At 45.6% G+C, this 22,897-nt stretch overlaps 1 protein-coding gene across 1 annotated transcript; it reads right to left on the reverse strand.

Annotated features, from left to right (window-relative positions):
* Positions 1–812: 812 nt before the first annotated feature.
* On the reverse strand, positions 813–22,774 carry USO1 (USO1 vesicle transport factor; the record flags this gene model as incomplete). Its single annotated transcript, XM_032444432.1, has 24 exons — positions 813–1,246; positions 1,621–1,836; positions 2,010–2,108; positions 2,790–2,876; positions 3,399–3,485; positions 3,797–3,960; positions 4,247–4,385; positions 4,990–5,111; positions 5,374–5,555; positions 6,045–6,163; positions 6,372–6,482; positions 8,441–8,461; positions 8,758–8,963; positions 9,228–9,382; positions 9,624–9,712; positions 9,847–9,987; positions 10,424–10,602; positions 11,525–11,645; positions 11,826–11,881; positions 12,034–12,136; positions 13,668–13,768; positions 17,447–17,526; positions 22,389–22,453; positions 22,667–22,774. Coding segments are annotated over 24 exons (2,829 nt in total), but the record flags the coding sequence as incomplete, so codon positions are not given.
* Between the last annotated feature and the right edge of the window lie 123 nt (positions 22,775–22,897).

Genomic DNA, 22,897 nt, shown 5'->3' on the forward strand with positions numbered 1-22,897 from the left:
GTCACACAAACAGGATGTATTAATAGTAAGTCACATATCTGCCTGTCTCTGTTCTACATCAAACCATCCTATGCTTAAGGAGCTGCTGTGAGTGTCCCAAAGAGACGTTTTCAGCAGCACATATGACTGGAAAAAGCCAAAGCTGAGCCATTGCCACTGGGTGCTCATTTGCTGAGAGATACCTTAGTTCAGTGCCTTATATTATTTTCATCTTAATGCCTGACTGCATCTTAGACTATTTTATACATGTGTTACAATATATTTTATTAAAACAGGACAAGAGCATTCAATGAACTCCAAGTGGCCACACTGACAGTTGTTACCAAAAATGAAACTGATACGTTTGATCTATTCAATATTAATTTTTTCTTTTTTAATTTCATCTTTTATTAGCTCTTGAAGAGTCCATTAGTTATAGCAATCAGAGCACTTCTCATCTCCTTCCTGAAGCAGCCAACAGAATGTCTACTGACGTTCATGCCGATGTGGCAGCACATCAGATCGTTAGACAAGTATATTGCTCTTGGTTTTTCCAGAGACATTCTCCTTACCAGTGCTACTACCCTTCTGGTGTGGATTTCCATGGAACCTCTCCCATATAGGTACCAAACGCAGCCATGTTACATGCCGAGGCACCACACTATCAACAACCATTTGGAGCCACAACCCTGGATCTGCAGACCCAGTCCTGGGGATGGCTGTGGGCAGTGCATATTGCAGCTGCCCTGATCCTTCCATCTCTCCAAAGGAAGCCATGAACTACTCTGGAGCTCCATGCTGAGGGCAGAGGCAATAACTCCAGGGGACAGCAGTTAAACCAAACACTTCTGTATTTAATTAACAGTTCCAGAAGCTCAGAACGCAGACAAATGCACAGAGCTCTGCCCATGACAACTCGCTGTGCAGCACCATCGCCATCCCATGCCTCAAGCACTGCCCATAGCAACTCCTAAACATGAACAACATGGGGTGCTCATGTAGAACTGAACAGCGGTGTCTATTTGCTTCACTCCGCAGAGGTTCCCAACACCTCGGTAACATCGCTCAGCCCAGCAGTTGCCACTTGCCCTCTGCTCCCTGCACGTAGATATTTTGCTCTGTACACCAATAACAGATTTCCCCCCACTAACAAGGCCATCCTATGTCCATGGTGACACACAACGGAACGTCAGTCCTGCTCCTCTTCATCTCCATCCTCATCTTCATCTGCTTGATCTCCAGATTCAATGTCATCTTCATCCTCCACCTGAAATTAAGGTGATCTGTGGTGAGCAATGACATCCCCCCTGCTACCCTTCACATTTAACAATGAGTGCCACGAGCACTCCAGCTTTCCATGCAGTTCTGTGCAGTGCTTTGCAGTGTCACCAATGCAACTGTTCAGTGTTTGCTGGGGTGGCTTTCCTCTATCTGTCCTATATCTGGAAAATTTCCTCAGCTACAGTGATAGCTCTGCACTTGCCACAGATATTCCTCAGACTGACATCTCATTCATACAGCTGGAGCCAAAGCAGATCAACTGCTACCTCCCCAAAAGCAAAAAGGCACCAAAAAGGACTGGTTAAAGTATTGCCATGCCCAGGCTGCCTGAGATCTTACTCAACTCCCTTGTTTGCTCACCGGCATCCCCAGGTCCTTCAGCTTGCTCCTGAGGGCAGACAGCTTCTGGTCCTGGTCAGCGAGCAGCACCAGCAGGTCATCCTGCTCCTTCTTGGCTTCAGCCACCTCCTGCTGCAGTTTGCTCTTCTCATCCTGAAGGATGGCTACCGTGCTGCTAGAAGAGTCCAACTGCTGCTGTAGTGATGCTTTTTCCTCTGAAAGGGCTTTGACTTCACTCTGGAAATAGGACAACCACCACGTTGAAATTCCCCACGGAGGAGAGGTGTACACCTCCCATGTATTGCCCTAAGCACAACGGTGGTGGTACAATCCCCCAGCCCCAGCCCCTCCTTCTACATGGCCATGGCAGTGAGCTGAGGCCCAAGGATGGCTCTGCGCTCACGACTGACCTGCAGCTCCCCCAGCTCCTGTAGCAGCCGGCCCTCCTTCTCTGAGCTCCTCGATGCCACTGCACTGCTGGCACCCAACGAAGGATCTACGGCTGTGCGCTGCAGAAAGGAAGATGGAATCAGAAGCACCCTCACACTGTGCTCGAGCACAACCACCACAATACCATCCTTCCAGTTTTGCACATGCCCATGGACCTATAGCTTTAGCTATTGGATATGATGGGAATCATGGCAGCAGTGTGTTCATGCAGTGTGCTAATGAGTGTTCAGCTTCAGCACCCATCTTGTGATGTCATAGGCTGGTGCTAAGGACACAATCACTTTGTTCTAAGCTATTCTCTACAGCTTTAGTGGGAAATCTTTTCAATAAACAGACAACTACATAAGTTCTGAAGCAGTTGCAGGTCTGCACAGACAGGCAGATGCAGCTGCTGTTGGCCAAACTGTCATGTGTCCATTTCCAAACTCATATCCTCAGATATTTGAGAGAATATCCGTACAAAAATGTAATGGGAGAATTTTGGTGTTTTGGTCATGGTATAAACTCGAAGCACTGAATAACTGATTCCTGTATTAAAACCACTAGCAGCAACACCCTCACAGAGCACTGACTGCAGTCAGGTCTCCTCCCACCTCAGGATTTCTCTAGATCATCCATTGCTTCATTTAACACTACTGAAATTCCTTGCTGATGCGTGTTGTCACAAGGCTGGTGTAGGAGAAGAGCTACCAGGAACGTTTTGTCCCCAAAGGAAAAATAAAGTGGTATGTCACTGGTACCATGGCTTGTAGCTTCTGGTTCTCAGTCTGAAGCTTCGAGATCTCTGCAGCCTGCAATTGGATCTGAGTCCTGAGCATCTCCAATTCCTTTGGGAAACAAAAAGAAATACATGTTTCATTTCAGATAGTAGTTCTTCACACCAGGCTCCTGTTAATTTAAATCTACCAGGGCAATTGCTTCCCAGCCTTGGTTTCCCAATCAGAATGTCCAGTCCACTTTTGAAACACTGCCAGGTATTTGCTGAGGAGCAGCTACCTGAAATCATGGAGCCCACAGGCATGCAGGAACTTACTTTCTATTGTGAATCTCACACTTGGAAACTTTCCTTTAAATACCTGACAATATTTCACAGTGGAAAACAAAAGATTCTCCTGAGTCCTGCGTGCAAGCTGAATTTCTGTTGATGGCATGAAGCTGCTTGGCCAAAGTTACTTGATTTTTAGGTACGCCATCTCAATGCTCTGAGATTGGCATCACCACCAAAAAGAGGGCCATCAGTGGCACCATGGTGCTCAGCACTCCATCCTTAGCTCTGCAGCCAGACACAGCTTCTGTCCAATCCTGAGCTACTTCTGCTCACATAGCTCTGCTGAAAGCACACCACTCACCTTTTGCAATTCAGCACTGTGTTCCATGCCTCCAGAGCTGCTCAGCTGTGAGGACTGTTCTGTCCCCGTTTCCAGCTGCAAAGACTTCTGTAATAGCAACAGGAATTTTAAACATAAAGCTACACAGACTAAACACAGTTCTGTTGTCTGAACACTAAGTGAGATCCTACAGCACCACAGCTCACAGGTTACTCTCAGGAACAGTGTGAAACAAAAAGAAGTCTCTGTTCGAGCCATCCCTCACCATATTTGTTATCATCAGCTATGGCTGCACGATGCCATTACAGAGATGGCCTTCACTGTATAAAGCCAAAAAAAAAAGATGGAAAAAACATAGTACAGCCCTGTCTACCAGTTCTGCTGGGATTACTGGCTCTTGACAGCTTTTTGGCTCTCACCAGGTTCTCAATCACAGCATCCTTCTCCTTGAGCTGCCCCTGTAGCTGCTCATGCCTGTTCCTCCAGTCCTCCAGCTCCTCTCGCAATTTGCTCACTTCTTCCAGCTGAATGCCATTCACCTGCACTGTGTCACCATGGGAACTGTGGTGCTGCGTGTCCTTTCCTAGCAGAAAGTTTGTAACAAAAGTCAGTGACATCATTTAAAGTGTTTGTCCCAGAAATGAATGGACTCATTTCCCTCCTCCTTCCCCCTCACAGAGCTACATAAGCCATCCTAAGTGCAGAACGCAGCAACAGCAAATTGTTAAGTGCTGCCAGAAGCCCTATACAGAGCTCTCACTTGTCACTGTCAACCCTTGACGGATGTATTTGTTTCATAGCTTGCCACAACCTACACAAGATCTCCAGTAACAGTGAGGCCACTGTTCATTATTCCTCCTGAAGCATACCTAGCTGCACTTTAAGGAGGTTGTATTGGTCCTTATGCTGCTGGATCTGCGACACTTGCTGCGTGACTGTCACCTGAAGCTGCTCGTTTTGAGATTTTAATGTGCTAACTTGTTGTTTTAACTCCTCAAGCTCCTGATCCTGGAAAAGAAAAGAGAGCACTTGCAGTATTACTGGAATATAGCACTGTAGGAAGGAAAAGAAGAGCAAACCCTTTCCCAGAATGCAAAGCACTGTTCAGTGGGGATGCTAGTGCTGCCTATAATGAAAAGGAGGACTCCATGCCAATCCAGACAGGATTCTTGGGGTAAAGGGCTGGGGGTATACAGCAGCAGTTTGCTATAGGGCTTAACTCCTTCCAGACCTCTGGAAGAGTGCTCCAGCATCCCCATACCATGGACACCAGGGACAGGGAAAGGAGATAAGAAATCTTGCCCTTGGGTTTTTCTTTGCACCCACTGTAGCCTACACATTTTTGGCTCACTAAGCCTCAGAAGCAGCAGAAGTATCTGCAGCTAGAATAAGCTCAATAAACCTCAGTGGAGGTCTGAAGGTGTTACTTAACCCCAACCACACTGCTGCAGGTTGCAGCCATGTCAGGTCCCTGAGCTACGGGGAGCTACTGCAGTCCCCATTAAAGAGAAGTTACTTAGCTCTACTTCTCAACTATTCCCTCTTTCAGCCACACCTTAGCCATCACCTTTTGAAAGGCGAGAGCATAGAGCATGGTGCCATTGCTCCTCACCTGTTCTCTGATAACCTTCTTGTAGTGGGTCACTATGTTGTCATGCTGCTCCAGGGTCTTCTTGACCTCCTCCTCTTTTTTATCTTCTTCACTGGACTTGTAGATAGCTTTACTTATGACACCTGCCAACAACAGCTGCCGTCAGCCACAGCCTGCTTCATTCATCTGTTTTGTCCTCATAGCAGTTCCAGCCTCCCCCAGTGTAACTCAGCTCAGGAAATGATAAACACAGTGTGTACTTTGGAGAAAACACAGTGGTCACATCACACACTCTTAAAAAACAGAAGAGAAGATACTGCATTTTAACTCCATCACACTGCTGCTAATGGGACACACAGCAGTTGAGCCATAATGAAGAATACAGAAATCAGCAGTGTCTCTCACCTTCCAGTTCCTTCACCAGTTTGGTGAATTCATGATCAAACATCATCTGCTCAGGGCTGGAGAAGCCAGGCTGTGGCTTCTGTGCAGCTCTGGAATACAGCTCATGCTTGCTGATGAAGCCAAGCTTCTCAACAAAGTTCTCCCGCCCAATCCTCTTCTCAATGAGCTGCTTCAGCTTCTCTCTGAAAAGAGGAGACACGTCACAGTGGTGAGGCACTGGCACAGGCTGCTCAGGGAGCTTGTAGAGTCACTGTCCCTGGAGTTGTTCAAGAACCATAGAGATGTGTACTGAGGGGCTGCGTTGGTGGGCATGGTGGAGATGGGTTGGCAATTAGACTTGGTGATCTTAGAGGTCTTCTCAAACCTTTTCATGGAGTCTATGATTCTACTCTATAGCGCTACTCTTGAGAGAAACAATAAAACAGAACAGTTGTTTCTCCAGTAACAACTGTGACTATCCACAGTAGCATTCAACAGTCGACATTGCTCAGTGTGCCACTTGCTCACAGCTGAAGAGCACACAGCTATGAGGCAGAGCAATGACCTCCTCCAAACTGAGCCCACTAATCTGCATGAACACGGATGGCAAACAGTCACCCAAACATTCCTAACCCTTAAAGCACCATCTGCCCCTCATTGACATCCTGCTTTTATTCCCATACCACACTCACTTCCTGTAGTTTTCCAGAGAGTTGTCGTTGTAGTAGATGGAGATGCCGAGCAGCAATGCACAGAGGCCCTGCACCAGCTGCTCCTCCTCTCCCAGGTTCTCAGCAATCTGTCCCGTCAGCTGCAGCTCTCGTTAAGGATGCTGGAGACATTCCATAAGCACAGTGCATACACAGTACTTTGTTCCAAAGTTTGCTTCTAGCTCCTGCCCCAGTGCATTTGCTTTTATATCAAGTATCCCTGTAAACTCACTGACTTAAACATTTAACAGCAATAATCCAAGTGTCTTTCAGGCAAGTGATGCTAACCTGCAGACAGGTCAAGGATACAAAGGGCACGTTGGCTGGGTTGTGCAGGAAGTGAGTGACAGCAATGGAGCAGTTGCTTAGCCACGTGCAGAGCAGCATCAGCAGTCCAACCCGGGTCTGCACTTTGCTGCCCTGAAAGGAACAAAATCCCTATCACTCTCTTCCCACAATGAAAGGCTCCTATTGCGCAAAGAGCTGCAACAATTCACAACTCACCTTTTCAGTTATGTAAAAAAACACAAGGCACACCTTTGACAATCCCCATTTGTTAGTTCTGCTGAGCACAGCTCTATGACACAAGTATGAACTCATTCATTTTAGCTGTTCTCAGTGCAAACCAACAAGCAACACAAATGTCAAATGTGACTCAATACAAATTAGCATCAAGAGAAAACCATAACCAATTAGTTCTGCATTTATATTAATACCAGGGTAACATGAAGGAACACACACACAGCTCTGTAAGGAAAGAACGAGGTGCAAAACCTCAGCTGAGGATTCAATGTAAGAAGCACTGTCCATAACACTGTGCACAAGGGCAGGAGAACATTTGGAACAGACTTCATCGTCTTCCCCCTGACTTCCAGAGATGCAGGTGAGTCATGTCAGAACAATACAGAATGCAGCCACCGGCACTGCACAGCACCCGCCTGCTTGGTGTACATAATAAGCAGATCACCTAGTCCAATCCACTGCTAAAGCCCATTCCCTACAGCAGGTTGAGCAGGAAAGCATCCAGGCAGGTTTTAATTATCTCCAGGGAAGGAGACAACTCTACTTCTCCAGGCAGCCTGTTTTAGTGCTCTGTCATTGTCATAATAAATAAGTTCTTCCTCACGTCTGTATGGAAATGTACTGCAGCTTTGCGCATTGTCCCTTGCTCTGTCACTGCACACTACTGAAAAGAGCCTGGCCTCGTCCACTTGACTACTGCATTCTAGATATTAATAAACAGTGATAAGATCCCCTCTCAGCCTTCTCCAGGCTGAACAGCCTCAGGTCTCTCAGCCTTTCCTCATAACAGAGATGCTCCAGGCCCCTAACCACTTTTGTGGCCCCCTGCTGAACTCTCTCAAGCAGTTCCCTTTCTTTTTTGAGCTAGGGAACCCATAACTGGACACAGCATTCCAGCTGTGGCCTCACAGTGCAAAGGGGGAGGATCACCTCCTTCAACCTGTTGGCCACATTCTTTGTAATGTGTCCCAGGGTCCCATTGGCCTTCTTGGCTACAAGGGCACACTGCTGTCTCAAGGTCAACTGCTACTCAGCTGTTGGTCAACCAGGATGCCACTGGCACTACTGGCCACAAGGGCACACTGTTGGCCACCAGGACCCGCAGGTCCTTCTCCACAGAGCTCCTTTTCATCATCTCAGCCCCCATTCCTGTACTGATACATACTGATTAGATGCATTAACAGCCCCATGGCACAGCCGACTGTGTAACTCAGAATGGTACAGAAACCCCTGTGAAGAACATGCCCTAATGCTCCCAACCTGCAAGCTCCACTAACTAATGGAGAGGCAGACTGTTCATTTTTCCCTATTAGGTGTTCCTTGCACCTCAGAGTGGCCCAAAACAGCTGAAAACTCCTTTCCCCAGAGTTCCTGCCCTATAGAAAACACTACAGCATACATCTATGTACAATATAGAAGGTAGATTCAGTGCAGGTTGAGCACAAGTTTGCTTTAGAAGCCAGGAGATCAGCAGCACATTCTCAACTTGGATGGCACTAACTGCTGGCTGCAGCCAGCCTGAGCACACAGCATTTTTGACTGTGATTTGTGTAATAGCTGTAATTTGTCTTCCAAGTCCATCTATGAGGTGGATAGGTGGTGAATGAGTACGCCCCGTGGAAAGAAAGCACCCATGTATCCCAAGATCTTTATCCCAGAGTGTTGTGGAGCAACCCCAGAAGACACAGAAAGAAATGGTTATGACTATGCCAGGAAACACCAAATCCAACTGCAACACAGAGCTGTGAGTGGGAACACATGGAGGAGCAGTTAGGGAAACCTCCCAGCAAACCCAAGGCAAAAGAAAAGGCCACTTTGGGCAAGGAAGTGCCACAGTTGTGCCAACAGATACATACCCGTCTGTCGATCTTATCGCCCTGCAAGTTACACATATGTTACTCAGGAACTAGGAGCAAAACACATTGCAGAAACATTCACCAAAGTCTGAATCCCCTGCACCACCAGCCAGGCTCTGCTGATGGAAAAGCAGAATATGTCTCTTCTCCCCACCCATGAGTATAGGGGGCTTCAAGCAAGTCCTAAAATCAGAAGGAGAGAGACCTCCCTCCCATCAGGCTGACACTAACCCTTCCTGCAATGCACCTTCTCAGGAAGAATGTTTTTCCTGAACATGTGGAGTTTCAGCCCAAGGCCAGGCTGGAAAGTGCTGTACCTGTGAGAGTATGTTGGTACACTGTTGCAGCAGCGACACAGGTGGGTTGCCAATGCTTGTTGCCAGCTGCACCCGCAGGAGCTGCTCCTTCAAAGCGGCGTTCTCCTGCAGTGCGTGGGCCAGGGCCACAGCAGCACACCAGTTGGAGAGTGAGTCCGTGGAGAAGAGGCCCCCACAGAGCAGTTGTCCAGCTGACACAGAGCTCCCTGTGGCTGCCAGAGAGGCCAGAGGCACACAGCAGATTAGCATAAGCCAGATAATCAGCTCAGTATATACAACATAACCCTAAGGTTAATACACAGAAAAATTAAAGGCCACGTATTTCAAGTTTTAGAGAAATCATAACCAAATCATTGTGCTTGGATCTGACGCTCAATTGCAAGGAAATAATTCTGCACAACATAACAGCTGATTCAGTAATAAGTTCTTCTAGATCACAACTTTCACTGCAGAGGTGATCGTCTGCATACCGTCAATGGTAGATGGCAGAAGCGTTGAGACAATTTCCCCTTGTCCTTTGTGGTTTTTGTACAAAAAGCACTGGAAGCAATAGAGCACAGCACAGCGGAGCACAAAGGGCTGCCTCTCATTCACCATAGACATCAGCAGCACCACGATGGCAGGCCTGTTGGTAATGGAAAAGAAAACCATCAGGACAGAACTTTGTGTGGAAACAATGGCTGAGGAATGAGTGTCTTAGAACTATAGAATTGCTCAAGGTGGAAGCGACCTTAAAGGTTATCCAGTTCTAGCCCCCAAATGACCTGGCTATTGTCTTGTCTTGAATGTACAAGTCCTTTGCAGGACATCACCAATGCCTGTGCAACACATCATTACCCAGCAGTTACACACATTTCTTCCCTTACCTTGGTGGGTTTGAAGGTGCATTCACAGAGGCAAAGTAGTCCTGGTTCATCTGGCACCCTCGGATGACCTCTGACACAGTGTTAATGGTCTGCAAAAAGGGCAGAGAAAAAATGAAACAGGTCAATAGCTCCATATTTTGTAGTTCAGTAAAAGCAATGATCTACACACAACACCATTATTCAGCCTGACATCTTGGTATTGGAAAAATTTGCTCCCTTTTACCTCTGTCAGGATATCAGCAGGAACTCCGGTTGCCATCAGGATGGTACAGAGCTGCTGTAGCAACCCACAGTGAAACATGGCCTTCTGGCAGCTGGTGGTAGCACCTGGGGGGTTTGTGGGGGACACAAGCACTCGAACAAGCTGGGGGGAAAAAGAAAGGTGCATATGTGAGGAAAGCCCAAGAGCTTCCAAAACAGAACTAAATTCACTTGTTTGATTCTGGGTTTGGTGTTGCTCTCCAAAATTCTGAAGTATGTGACCTCAGCGCAGATGTTGCAATTCAGTAATAAGAAGTGAGGCTGTAGCTGCTCGACTACTTAGCTCATCGTAATTGCATATGAACTCATAAAGGAGGATTCTGTATAAAACACCCCTGGTGATACACTTAACTCCAATCACTGTTGTATCATAAGTTACATGTAATGAAGTTATTTGACACGCTACCCACTGCAAGGTCACAATTTGGAAACAGCACCTGCAGCGGAAGGGGTATCTCACTGATATGGGTACACTGTTACAGAAATGCAGAGAAAACATCTGTTGATACTGGTAGCAGAAGCAAAGTGTAGTGTTTTACCTGCAGCATGAGATGGAGATTCGTTACTTTCTGTGCAGACCAACCGCAGTTGTCATCGCCAACTTCAAACCACGGCTTCATGCGCTGAATGTAGGAACCTTCTTTAAAGAAGTTCTGATTGGAATTGTTATTCTTCAGTAAGTTTTGTAGAAGGAGGAGACAGTCTTCCACCACTATTCCTGGTGAGACAACAAAGGAAAAGATTAATCCAAGATGAAGCAGAGCAATGACTTGTTTCTCCACTTGTTGGTACGTTCCAGAAGGAACAGAGCCCACACTTCTGAACTCTTCATTCTCAGGAGCATCCCATTTTGATCAAGAACTGAATCACATGTATTAACAAATAATCAAAGATCACTATAGGAAATATATCAATATTGATCTGGCATACTTTACATGAAACTATAACTCTGGCTCTTCTGCAAGGCTGAAGCAAAAAATTGTTTTACCAAAGAGACCACACTGATAAACTCTCAGAGAATTCCGTCTGGAAGACAACACTAATAGTGTCAATCTGCTAGGATGCCTTCCAGTCTGGATTTCATAAAAAGGACAAAGGTTTGGCCTTTGCAGGTGTTAGAGAACATGGCAGTATCAAACCTAAGAGTGGGTGACACAGAGCAGCTGCCACATTCCACCCCTCCCACTGCTGTTGCAGAGCACAGCTGGGAATCTGCCCTCATTAAGGCACAAGCGGGAGGAGCACACATGTGGGAGGGGGAAAGCAGCAAGCTCTCAATGCAAAGGAGTTGACATACCAAGTTTCCTGCAATTATTAGCTGCCCAGAAACAACAACTTTGATTTGCTCAGTCCTTCCATACCAACATAGCTGCAATATTTCAGCTGGGAGAGAAGAGGTACGCAATCTTCTGCAGAATATCACTGAGCAGAGACATAGCTTTGTACTGAAACAGATCCTGCAGCAAACCACAATTCATGGCAAAATCATGCGTTGTGAAGAAAAACAAAGCAATACCCATATGCTGCATCTCTGCTGCTCATTCTTCTAACCCTTTTTTTCTCTCCCCCTACATAACAGATTTGGCTGTGAACTCAGGCAGAAACACAGGCCTGTGTAAAAGCTTCAGATATTTCTATACCTCCATCACTGTTTCCTTCTTCTGTTACAATATCCAGAAGTCTCTCGAAGGCATTTTCAAAGGCAACGATCTTCTGTATGGCTGCATTGCTTTTTGTCAGCTGCTGTAACAATAAGACTCCCTTTGTGGGCAGAGGGGAGAAGTGATTACACTGAAGTTTTACCAAGTTTACTATAGAACATCACTTTTTACAACTTACAGCAAGACAGGATCACAGGACAGAACTGCATCCCACCCACCATGGCCATATAATTAACAGCTTTTGATGATGAAGGCTAAATGGCTGCTGCTCTGTACTTACATCATTGCGTATAACCTCTCTGGAGTCTGCTAGTAAATCCATCAGTCTGGACACACCTGCAAGAAACACATTAGAAATGAGTGCAAAAGTTGTGGATTTTTCTTGCTAAAGGTCTTTAGTACCTCCACACTTCAGATTCCTCTAACCCTCCACCACATTTGATGAGTTTCCAGCTTAAAGCTCAGCAGTAGAACACTGCAGCACTCACCCATGGGACTGACGAGGATGATCTGCTGTACCTGAGGCCCTTGCTGCTTTAGGAGAGAGGTGAGGAGCTTCACTCCAGGCCAACGGACATGGAAATCAAATTCCTTTGCAGATTGAGAAGAGTACATTATGTCAAAGCTAGGTCTAATCAAAATGAGAAAGCTCAAGAACTAATGAGTGCTCTAGCCGTCACCACAATGCTGAGCTCCCCAGGTCAATTCACACTCCCACAGCCAGTGACCAGCCCTACACTCCAATGGGTCACCTCACTGAGCATATTGTGCTTCTCTGTTAGTGTTACAACTTCACTTTAAGGTCAGCCACTGGATCACTAACTGAGACAAGCAGCCTTATTTTGCCAGCATAGTACTGCTAGTATAGAGGACGCTCAACTATGACAACTGCAGAGAAAAATAATCAATGACTTAACCCTAATGCCAACTTCCAGATCTCCACCATCATATGATGTATTTTCACCGTGTGTCAGCTATATGTGCCATTGTACACCGCACAAATTGAAACCGGCAAGCTCCAACTATAACCTCTACCTATGTGGTTTTTCTTTCCTATTTATTTATTTGTGTTTTGTTTTTTTTAAACAGTAGCCCTGGTCAGCCAAAGGACAATGAGGGGATCAGACCCAAACAGCATGGATTTACAAAGGGCAGGTCCCACTTGACCAGCCTCATCTCTTGCCATGAACAGACAACTCACTTAGTGGGTGAGGGAAAGGCTGTTGATAATGGGCTACCTAGACTTCAGCAAAGCCTTTGACACAGTCTCCCACAGTATTCTCCTGAAGAAGCTGGCAGCCCGTGGCTTGGACAGGTACAAATTTTGCTGTGTAAAAAAAAAACTGGCTGGAGGGCTGAGCCCAGACAGTGATCCTGAATGGAGTTAAATTCAGCTTGTGACTGGTCACAAGTGGTGCTCCCTTGGGGTTGGTACTGGGGCCTGTTCTGTTCAATATCTTTATTGATGACTTGGATGAGGGCACTGAGTGCACTCTCAGTAAGTTTGCAGATGACACCATGTTGGCTGAAAGTGCTGATCTGCCCAGGGAGGAGGTGGAGTCACTGACCCTGGAGGTGTCCAAGGAAAGTGGTTTGGTGAGAATTACTGGTGATACGTGGACAGTTGGATGGGATGATCCTGTAGGTCTTTTCCAACCTTGGTGATACTATGATAAACTTAGTTTAGAACTTTTTTTTTAAAAAAAAAACAATTAAGAGTAAGAAAACAGTCATTGAGCATGAATTCAGTGGGATGTGAGTTGGAACCATATCCCAGCACTCATAGCCATCAGCTCCTGGTTATTTACTGATCAGCTCAAATAATATCCTGGCACAAGCTACAGCAGTAGCTGGTTGTGGACCAACAGTCTTTACTATTTCTCATCAAATAATTAAAAAGCTTTCCATGTTATTAATCTTTAAATCTGGAATGATTTTTATTTGAGTCACATATCTCACTCACCTGCAACCCCACATTTGCTGTGAGGTCAAACAGTGCTGTACATTTGACACAAAAGCTTCATCAAAAGAGGCAAAATCACATTCATGGAGATGATAGAATGCACCTTTCTGTGCAATGCCATGTATCCCACAGCATCCCAAAGGTAATTTTGTCACTCACCTCCACGAGTGTCAGCAGCAGTGTGACATTCTCTGGCTGCTTAATGAAGATCTCTGTGAACTGACTCCCCAAGTCATCACCTTGTTTTGGCGAGTTCTCCTCTGCAATCACCAACAATGCATTACAACATGCAATTAGAGGAACTTCAGGCAGCCGTGGGTTTTGCTCTGTCTACAAAACAGAGCCATGAACTACAAACAAGGCTTTGAGTCACTTCTCTAGTACTAATGTTGGTACACTTAAGTAACTTTTGGAGCAGACAGAGCAACAGCTGTGCATAAAAAGAGATGGGGCCTGTCTTGCTCTTAACAAGTTTTGAGAGCTATTTTGTTTTAAAGCAAGGAAGAAAGCAGTCTACCAGAAAGTAACTACTTTCAGTAGAAAGATAGAGGGGAGGGAAAAAAAATCCCATCTCTGTTTATCCAAATTCACAGTTCTCAGCCCTATAGTCTCTTGATAGAGCTAAAACCAAACACACTTTTGGGTGTTCTGAGAACTTGGAGTTCTGAGAGCAGACAGGGAAAATGAAGTGCCAATGGTTCCACAAGGCTCCAGGGATCTGGGAGAGGACTCCTTGTAGGGATCTTTCAGCACTGAATGGGAAAGGCAAAGCATATGTCACGTGGAGAGAGTTCTAGCCAGTGTGATGAATGCCATCCATCCAAAAACCTTTTTATGGTGCTACTAGTGGGCAAGTTCAGCAGTTTCCACTTTGGGAACCACATTCAAATTCAAAGAGAATTTTAGATTATCTGGCTGCATTAAAAAAGGGGTGGCCAGCAGGGAGAGAGAGGTGAATGTCCCCCTCTACACAGCTTTTGCAAGGTCCCATCTGGAGTACCGTGATCAGGCCTGAGGCCCCCAGTACAGGAAGGATGTGGAGCCCTTGGAGTGGGGTCCAGAGGAGAGCCACTAAAATGATGAAGTACCTCTCCTATTAGGAAAGGTTGAGGGAACTGGGCTTGTTTAGCTTAGAGAAGAAAAAGCTCAGGAGAGACTTCATCATGGCCTTCCAATGCTTGATGGGAGCATATAAACAGGAGGGGGAATGGCTGTTTATGAGGGTAGACAGTGATAGGGCAAGGGGGAACAGTTTTAAACTAAGACAGGAGAGGCTTAGGTTAGATATTAGGAGGAAGTTTTTCACACAGAGGGTGGTGACACACTGGAGCAGGTTGCCCAAGGAGGCTGTGGATGCCCCATCCCTGGAGGCATCCAAGGCCAGGCTGGATGTGGCTCTGGGCAGCCTGGTCTGGTGGTTGGTGACCCTGCACATAGCAGGGGGTTGCAACTAGATGATCACTGTGGTCCTTTTCAACCCAGGCCATTCTATGATTCTGTTTTTATTTTAGATGGGGAAAATATATTTAATTCAACTCCAGTACTGTTTCTGGGACTCCAGCTTTCTAGCAAAGACAGCAGTAGTCACACCAAAAAGGGATGGGCATTCAGCTGCATGCGACACCAGTGACCACCTCTAAGAACTGAGCGTTCTGTTGGGTTTAACAACAGAAGGCCTTGTTGCTTGTTGCACTCTCAGGGGCATAGAAAACTTGGGCTAAGCACATGTGAAGTAACTGCTGGGGAGCAACACAGGGACACACCCACATACAATCCCAACTCAGGCTAAGCAAAGGCACTGCTACTCAGCTCTTGAATGTTTTACCCTAAAACCACACTGCTATGCATCCTGCACTATAGCACTGCCCTGTGCCTGTGGATGTAACCATGGTGCAGCACAGCTGAAAGCAGCAAGCATAGGAAGAAATGCAGCAAAGCCACCACGTTTCTGACTAAATCCAAAGGGCTGACTGAGGTAGCTGAAGGCAAAAGGAGTTGGTTTTTTTTTCCCCTCTCATTTCAGCTGTAGCATTCATGGCTGCCAATAAGTCGTTGGCAGCTGAGTGGCTATATATAGGGTCAAAGTTTGCAAGTGACCTTGGAGCTCTGCACTCCTTAGGGGAACAGCAAAGCAGAAACCAGAGGACAGTGTTTTTCTACTGGTGCCAAGAAAATAATTTTAATCCAGTCAACCCCATTTCCTTTGGGTTGAAACAGTGATTCAGGACACTAGTATCTATTCCTATGGACTCCAGTATGGGTAAGAAATTCCTATTTGGTCTGTCATTAGGCTGAGCTGACCATTTTTCTGATTAGTTTAGCTGTATTCCTACCAGGAAGCATACACAAGCAATTTGCTTACAATAGGGACAGAAAAGCAGCAACGCTCTGCTGCACATTCTGGGGTGGATGCAATATGAACAAAGTAACAAAAGGGAGGACAGACTGCATGCAAAAATACCTCCAGCCCAGACACATAGCACCAAGCAAAACCCAGGTGCATCCTACAAAGCGTTAGAGGTCAGTTTGTGACAGAGGTGAGCACTATTTCACCATGCATCACTTAAAAGGGACACTGGGAAGGATCTGTGCCAAACTTTGAGGCTTCCTGGAAAAAGAAACTGCATGTCTGTGCACTTTTGTGACATCCTGAACAATAATTTGTCATTATTCCAATCTCGAGAAGTCTGCTGACATTTGACATACCCCAATTGCATAAGAAATCAAACTGGGAACACGCTTTGGCTCCAAGGCAGGCTTGTGTTGCAGAGCAGAGTGCAAAAAGCACCAAACCTCAAAGCAGGTCCTTGCAGTGTCCTTTCTAACAGCATAGAGTATTATGGTGTGAGCAGCACTAAAGCTACAAGCCAAGTGCTACATTTATAGAAGTAAAGGTTCCTTTACCTTCAGAATCGTCTGTCAGTGCAGATAAAGGGAAAAGAGAGAGAGGTTCACAAGTTGAGCAGCATTCCAACAGCACAACCAACAGCAGCACAACACTGATGTTTGGAATAGCCCCCCCTCCTACATCAAAGATGAATGATCCAGGAGTGCTCTCAGCTGGAGTTAGAAAGAACCATCCCACACTCTTCCCAGTACTGATGTTGCCACATATGAAACCCAAATTTATTAAGTTTTTAGCCCTTACTGAGAATGCTGTAATATTCTCCAAAGGAGCTCAGCAGCAAAGCACTACCAGGAGCAGGAAAAGAAGGGCAGGAAAGCAAAGAAAACTGACAACTGGAGAGAGAGTTTGCAATAATATGTCACATGAAATACTTCAGTTTGCACACATCCTGCAGCTACCTAAGCCAAGAGATAACATATTGTAGAAGGCACCGCAAAAGGACACATGGCATAACATGATGCCAGTACGCTGGCAGAAGTCCGTGCACATTGGACAATTCTCATCTACTGCCATCAGAATATTTATCATTTGGTTAAAGGCCCTTTGAAAAAATGACTCAGAGTGAACACAGAAAACAGGTGACTGGAACCCAAGAAGGCTGTGGCAAATGCAGATGTTACAAGCTATCTGGGTCTTCCTCACTTTGGGCACTCGCAGCTCCAGTCTACGTGTTTAATTTTACGATGATTTTTTCACTAATATCATCTTCTGCAAAGCACAGATGGATCTGTAGAACAAGGAGTTACTTCCCATGCTTACTGGCCTCACAGCTTTGTAGGCTGATCAAGAAGGACCTTTGAAAATGAAGGCTGGATGGACGGGGACCACACGTACTCCAGCCTTGACCAACTCTGTGGGCCCATTCCAGCCTGGCTGGTGTTTATGTAACATTGATCTTAAAATTAATCAGCAGGAATTCCAACGTTACTTTTAATGCAATCCCTGCTCAAAGATGTTTTGCATTGCCGTAACAGCTACACGGTAACACAGCATCCTCAGAGTGAGTACAGCTGTTACTGCCACAGCTTACCTTGTTCCTCCTCTTCTAGGTCATTCGATATGACATTGTAGAGCGTGTCCAAGGCATATCCAATTATTTCAGAATCTGAACTGGGAAGAAAAGAACCACTTTTCTTTAATAACTTACTCATTTCCAACATCTCTTACTGTTTCTTCTCTACAGCATTGTTTTTCTGCTCAGGCAGTCCCCCTAACAGCATTACTGAAAGCAAGAAGAGCTGATGATGACAGCTATTTTGTAATACTACATTTTTACCAACCATGAGCTGTCCAGACCTTAGATGGAGTCAAACCCTCAGGACAATCACAGAAGCTGTCACTAGAAGCACATATTCCATCCTGAGCCTCCCTTCCAACTTACTCCTCTGTACATTGGGAGAAACCCCTGATAGGAATTCATAGAATGAAATCAAAGAATAGTGCAGAATGAATCAAATAGCTTGGGTTGGAAGGGACCTCAAACATCATTCAGTTCCAAGCATCTCCCAAACAGGCTGTACCAGGATCACCAACTCAGCCCACCTCAGTCATTACAGGTCTGCAAGCTCTTAACATGCTCAGGAAGCTGCTGGGCTGCCCATCCATCATCTCCAGCCATCAACTCACTTTCTGACACCAACGTGTTTTTCTTACTAAGTCCTCCGTGGTGTAGGGAACCTGCTTTAGCAAGGGGGTTGGACTCGATGATCTCTAGAGGTCCCTTCCACCCCTACAATTCTGTGATTCTGTGATTCTTCAGTAGAGTCCTTTTTCTTCTGCATCCAAACAATCTGTAAATCCAGAGCTACAACAAACATGAACAGAACTGAGGGGCAGAAGAGGGAGTAACCATTTTTGCCATTTGCTTTGTTGCTCGAACAGTCAAACAGCATTGAAGCATGGCTGGTCCAAACAAACTGAAACAATGACACACACAGGAAGGCACCTGAGGGTACATCAGGACAAACCCAACAGCTATTTCCATGTCTCACATAGTATCAGGAGAGTACTGTCACAACATGATCTCACTGAAACTTTCACATATTGTTTCCACTAATCTGCAAAACATACAATATAAGGCTTCTGCACCACCAAGGTGGTATTTGCATTTTAAGAAGCTGCAGTGCCAGCTTGCAGCATACTCTACAAACAACCTGTCCAACCAGCAGCCTTAAAAGCCAGTCCTAATTGAGGTCAGCTATCTTTGCTAAGCCACTAATTAAGAATGACATTTACAGCACACCTAAGGTGACCCACCAGCTGAAAGATGATGGAATGAAGCAATCCATAACAATACTGCTTGCATCACTACAGTGAAGGCTTTAGTGGGTTCTCAAAGACACAAATCACCTCCCTTTACATTTCACTCATACTAAACCAAAAGCCAGAAACCATCAACTCTCAGCATTGTTTGTCCAATGACATTAAGTTGTGAATGAAACCTTGCCCTGCTGTCATCCTCAGGTGACATGTGCAATTTTGGCTTGCCATTAGTGTCACGCAACTCACACCAATAGTTTTTAAGCTGGGCTGTAGTGGAATCAAGAAGAGAAACAGCAGCATCTCTTCTGTCAAAGCACATATAGGAAGGTTTGGTCTCTGTAAGCAGCCTCAACCAGCAGGTACACTTCCATTGCCTGGCTGCTTGTTTCCTCTTTCACCTTTACTGACATTTCAGTTCAACACAGTATAACAAAGCCCATGGTTTCTTTTTCCTGTGACTGAAACAATTCCACATTTGCAAAAAAACATGGAAATTACTTCCTGGAGACTCGTGGGGAAATAAAAAGCAGTGTCAGCCTTGCTTTTGCTTTCCTTTTCTCACACAGGAGAGAGAACACAGCAGCTACAAAAGAATAATCAAATATCATACAGATATGGAAGAAGTTAGCCTCATTTTTCTTGCTGGAAGAACAAAACTGGGATGGTAGCATCACATCTTTGCTATTCACTGCCTTGCTTCCATCTGCTGTTCATCACATATATCTGTATTCCCTTGATCGTTCTGTTCACACTGAAACTGTACAGTTTTTGCACTGCAGTGAAAATCTTCAGTCAATAAATTGACCTCCACTGTCTCAAGCATCCACAGAAGACACAGCCCTTCTGCAAAGCACCAATCCAGAACAAGCCACTGGAGCACTCTCCCTTTGTTCTAGGGGCTTCTATGTGGCACTTGACTACAATGTCAGCTCAGTTCCCCATGAATTCGCAAATTACAGCAAAGAACCACATGGCAGTGTAGGTGTCCATATGGTGTGCTGCCAATGGAGGGTACCTCCAAAAGCTTTTACTTCCTCTTCTAAAACAAAGGCATTTCCTTCCATGAATTTCCACCCTGTCTCACATGGAGTAGAAGGAAGCAGAGTGCTTCTGTCTTGTCACCGATGACAGCATGCCAGGAGAGGACTAACAACAAACATATTCCTTCTTACAGCCACTTTAATAAAATGCATACCACAACTCTGAACATTAGGAAATTAAAGCACATAAATAACAGAGGTTCATACCCTATGTAAATAGAGAATACTTTCAGGTATTAGGTTTCAACCAGTTAGAATTATCATGGTGAATTTTAAAAAAATAAGATTTTTGTATAAATAGAACAAAAAGAATGAAATTCCAAGTTAATTTTGTGCTCTGCTGTCCTCTTACACACCAGGAGTTAAGTGGAGCTGCTCTGCTCAACAGACGGTGCCAAACTTCTTTCCTAACAGTCCCTGGTGGGATGTAGCAATGCCCAAACAGGCACCAAGGAGAAGGTTCTCCAGCTGATCATAGCACCTAACTCACACTGCAAAAAGAACTCTCATTTGTGAAGGAGCCTGGAACATGCCTCGAATGTTACCACGTTCCCACATGGCCAATGCACAAAGCTGAAGAACCAGCCCAAGAAGTCTGTTTTCTATAGAATGAGTTTAAATACTTAAGATCTCAGCCCAAGCAGGAGACAGAGCTTAAGGCAATCTACAAGAAACGGTGTAACAAGTAGAACAACACCTCTACTAAACTAAGGAAAGTGGTGCAGTATCTATTCCAGGATAAAGGCTGTGAAACAATGGAAGCTGCCAACAGCTGCAAACGAAAGAGAAACTACACAAATCTGATGCAGCCCCCACTACATGTTTCAAGAGAAGGAGCAACTTATACGTTGCTATTGATATGTTACTGATAAGTTGTTGATATGTTGGCATATGATATATGACAGCAAGACAAATGCTGCTGGCAATACAGCAGTTGTGCATCTTGAACCATTCCATTCATTCTTTTTAAACACCCAATAGGAAAGCACAGGCGCACCTGTCACTGCTCTCACATTGCAGCACTCTGCAGATCAGCTCTATCCCACACACACCACAGAGCTCTGCTGCATTCTGCACCCCAGCACACACCAGAACATGTCAAGACACAAAGCCACAGTGAGCTTCTCTCAAACAAAACACAACCTACAGGCCAGATGGTCCTCTATAGATTAATTTCCTATTACACGTTCAATCAAAGTTCTGTGGTAAGCAGAATTTTTTTTCCCCATCTGAAAACCCCCAAAATGAAGACATATTCACTGCTTTTTAAACTGCTGCCTGAGTCACACAACACATCCCAGCAGAAACCTAGCAAGCACTGATCCTGGAGGAGCAATTGGAGCCCTACAAAGTCCAGACAATCTCCATGTCTGTACCCAGGAGAGTTCTGTCCAACACCTCCACAGCAAGGAGCTCAGTAGCGTTCTGACTCCGCCTCACAGCTCAGATCCGGCCTGATGAGCAGCTCAGGGGATGAAGGCAGCTCCTTGGCCTCATTTTCTGAAGGACTTCTCCTCTGTGCAACTGCTGCTCTCGTGATCTCTGCTGGTACTGTTTGATCCGACAAGCTGTAGAGCTAAAGCTGAAGGCATGAGCTGTAGACAGCCAAGGGAACAGCAGTAGCAAGGCACCATTCTTAGACCGGCCCATAGCTCCTTCCCAGCTGGTGGAACCTGCCAGGTGAGCCTGGCTGCCAGCAGCCCTCAGAGAGAACTGGAGGGTTTCTGCTTAAGCAAAGCAGGATGCCACTGTCAGGTAGGTTCTCGAGGACTCCTTCCAGATACCAAATCACTGCTTTCCTGATTTCTGTTTGTTGTAGCACTTCTCCTTTTCATGCATACACGTGCAAGTATCCCATACATGCCTTTATGACATTTTAAAAACAAATAAGTGAAGAAAAAAAAAGGAGCTTTATGCTCAAGTTCAGACTGACAGCATCACAATGCAGCCACCCTAAGTATGCAACAGTTGAGGCCCCAATCACAGTAGCACAGAGAGCTCTGAAGTTACACCATGTGGGTGCTGTCACATACAGCAGTGTACAAAACTGAGATGGACAGTAAAACAAATTAAGTTCCAAACAGCATATTCTATTTTGCAAAGCTATATTCTAATTCACCTCTAGTATTTACACTAGAATAACTATATTAGTAGCTATCCATTCTATGTGAAGGGGGCACAAATCTCTTATTTGAACCTTTACAAATAATATTCCTTATAACAGAATCTTCGTAGTGATTCAATCAATAGCATAAACGTGGGGGAAAAATAAAACCATATTTGCTGACATAATTACTCACTCTTAAATTCTACCAACTGTCCAAGAGCAGGTTGGTTTGGGCTGTTTCAAATCCTTTAATTAATACTGTAACTTTAGTTTTACCCTACACTTACCCCTTTTATAGAGTGAGACAAACACTTTTGAAACACGGAGATGCAGTTTGCTGCTGTTTGACCCAGAACTGCTCCTCCCATCCCTAACAGTCCCACCCATTCTGTTCTGTTCAGGTACACTCTCATCACACTGTTCACCATAAACAGTCACCACAAAGCCCCCAAGAGCCCAATTCCCTTCCAGCTGTGTAACCATGCAGGAAAAGGTTTGAATTTATCTCTATCAGCAGAAGGAAGGCACCCAATGGGAGCCCTACCCACAGCAGTATTACTTACCGGTCAGTCTGCAGGACGTGTACTAGGTGCTCCATGGCTTGGATGCCCACCTCCAGCCGGTACTTCTGCAAGGGGAAAACATGGGGTTGGCAACAGGCAGCTCTAAGCCCAAACAACGCTATCAGCACCACAACCAAGCATCTATGTAAACAAGCTGCTGCCCAGAAGGTTTCCCTTAGGAAGCCCCTCTAAGAGTCCGTCAAGGGACCTTCCCAAGATCTCCTCCCACGAACACCCCCAAGGAACTCCAGGCCCGCCTTGAGATCCCCGCTGCTCACCTTTGACAGCGCTTTAAGGGCGCGTACGGCGTCTCGTCGGTCATCTAGCAGAGTAGAAGAGGCCACCCGGTCGCACAGCTTCTGGATCTGGAAAGCACCGGGCGTAGGTCACAGCGCGGCCCCACAGAATCACAGAATGACCCGGGTTGGAAGGGACATCAAGGATCATGTAGTTCCAACCCCCCTGCCTGGCAGGGCCACCAAACATACACATTTACTAGATCAGGTTGC

The sequence above is a fragment of the Coturnix japonica genome, chromosome 4 (assembly GCF_001577835.2).
Source record: "Coturnix japonica isolate 7356 chromosome 4, Coturnix japonica 2.1, whole genome shotgun sequence".
Classification (NCBI taxonomy): Eukaryota; Metazoa; Chordata; class Aves; order Galliformes; family Phasianidae; genus Coturnix; species Coturnix japonica.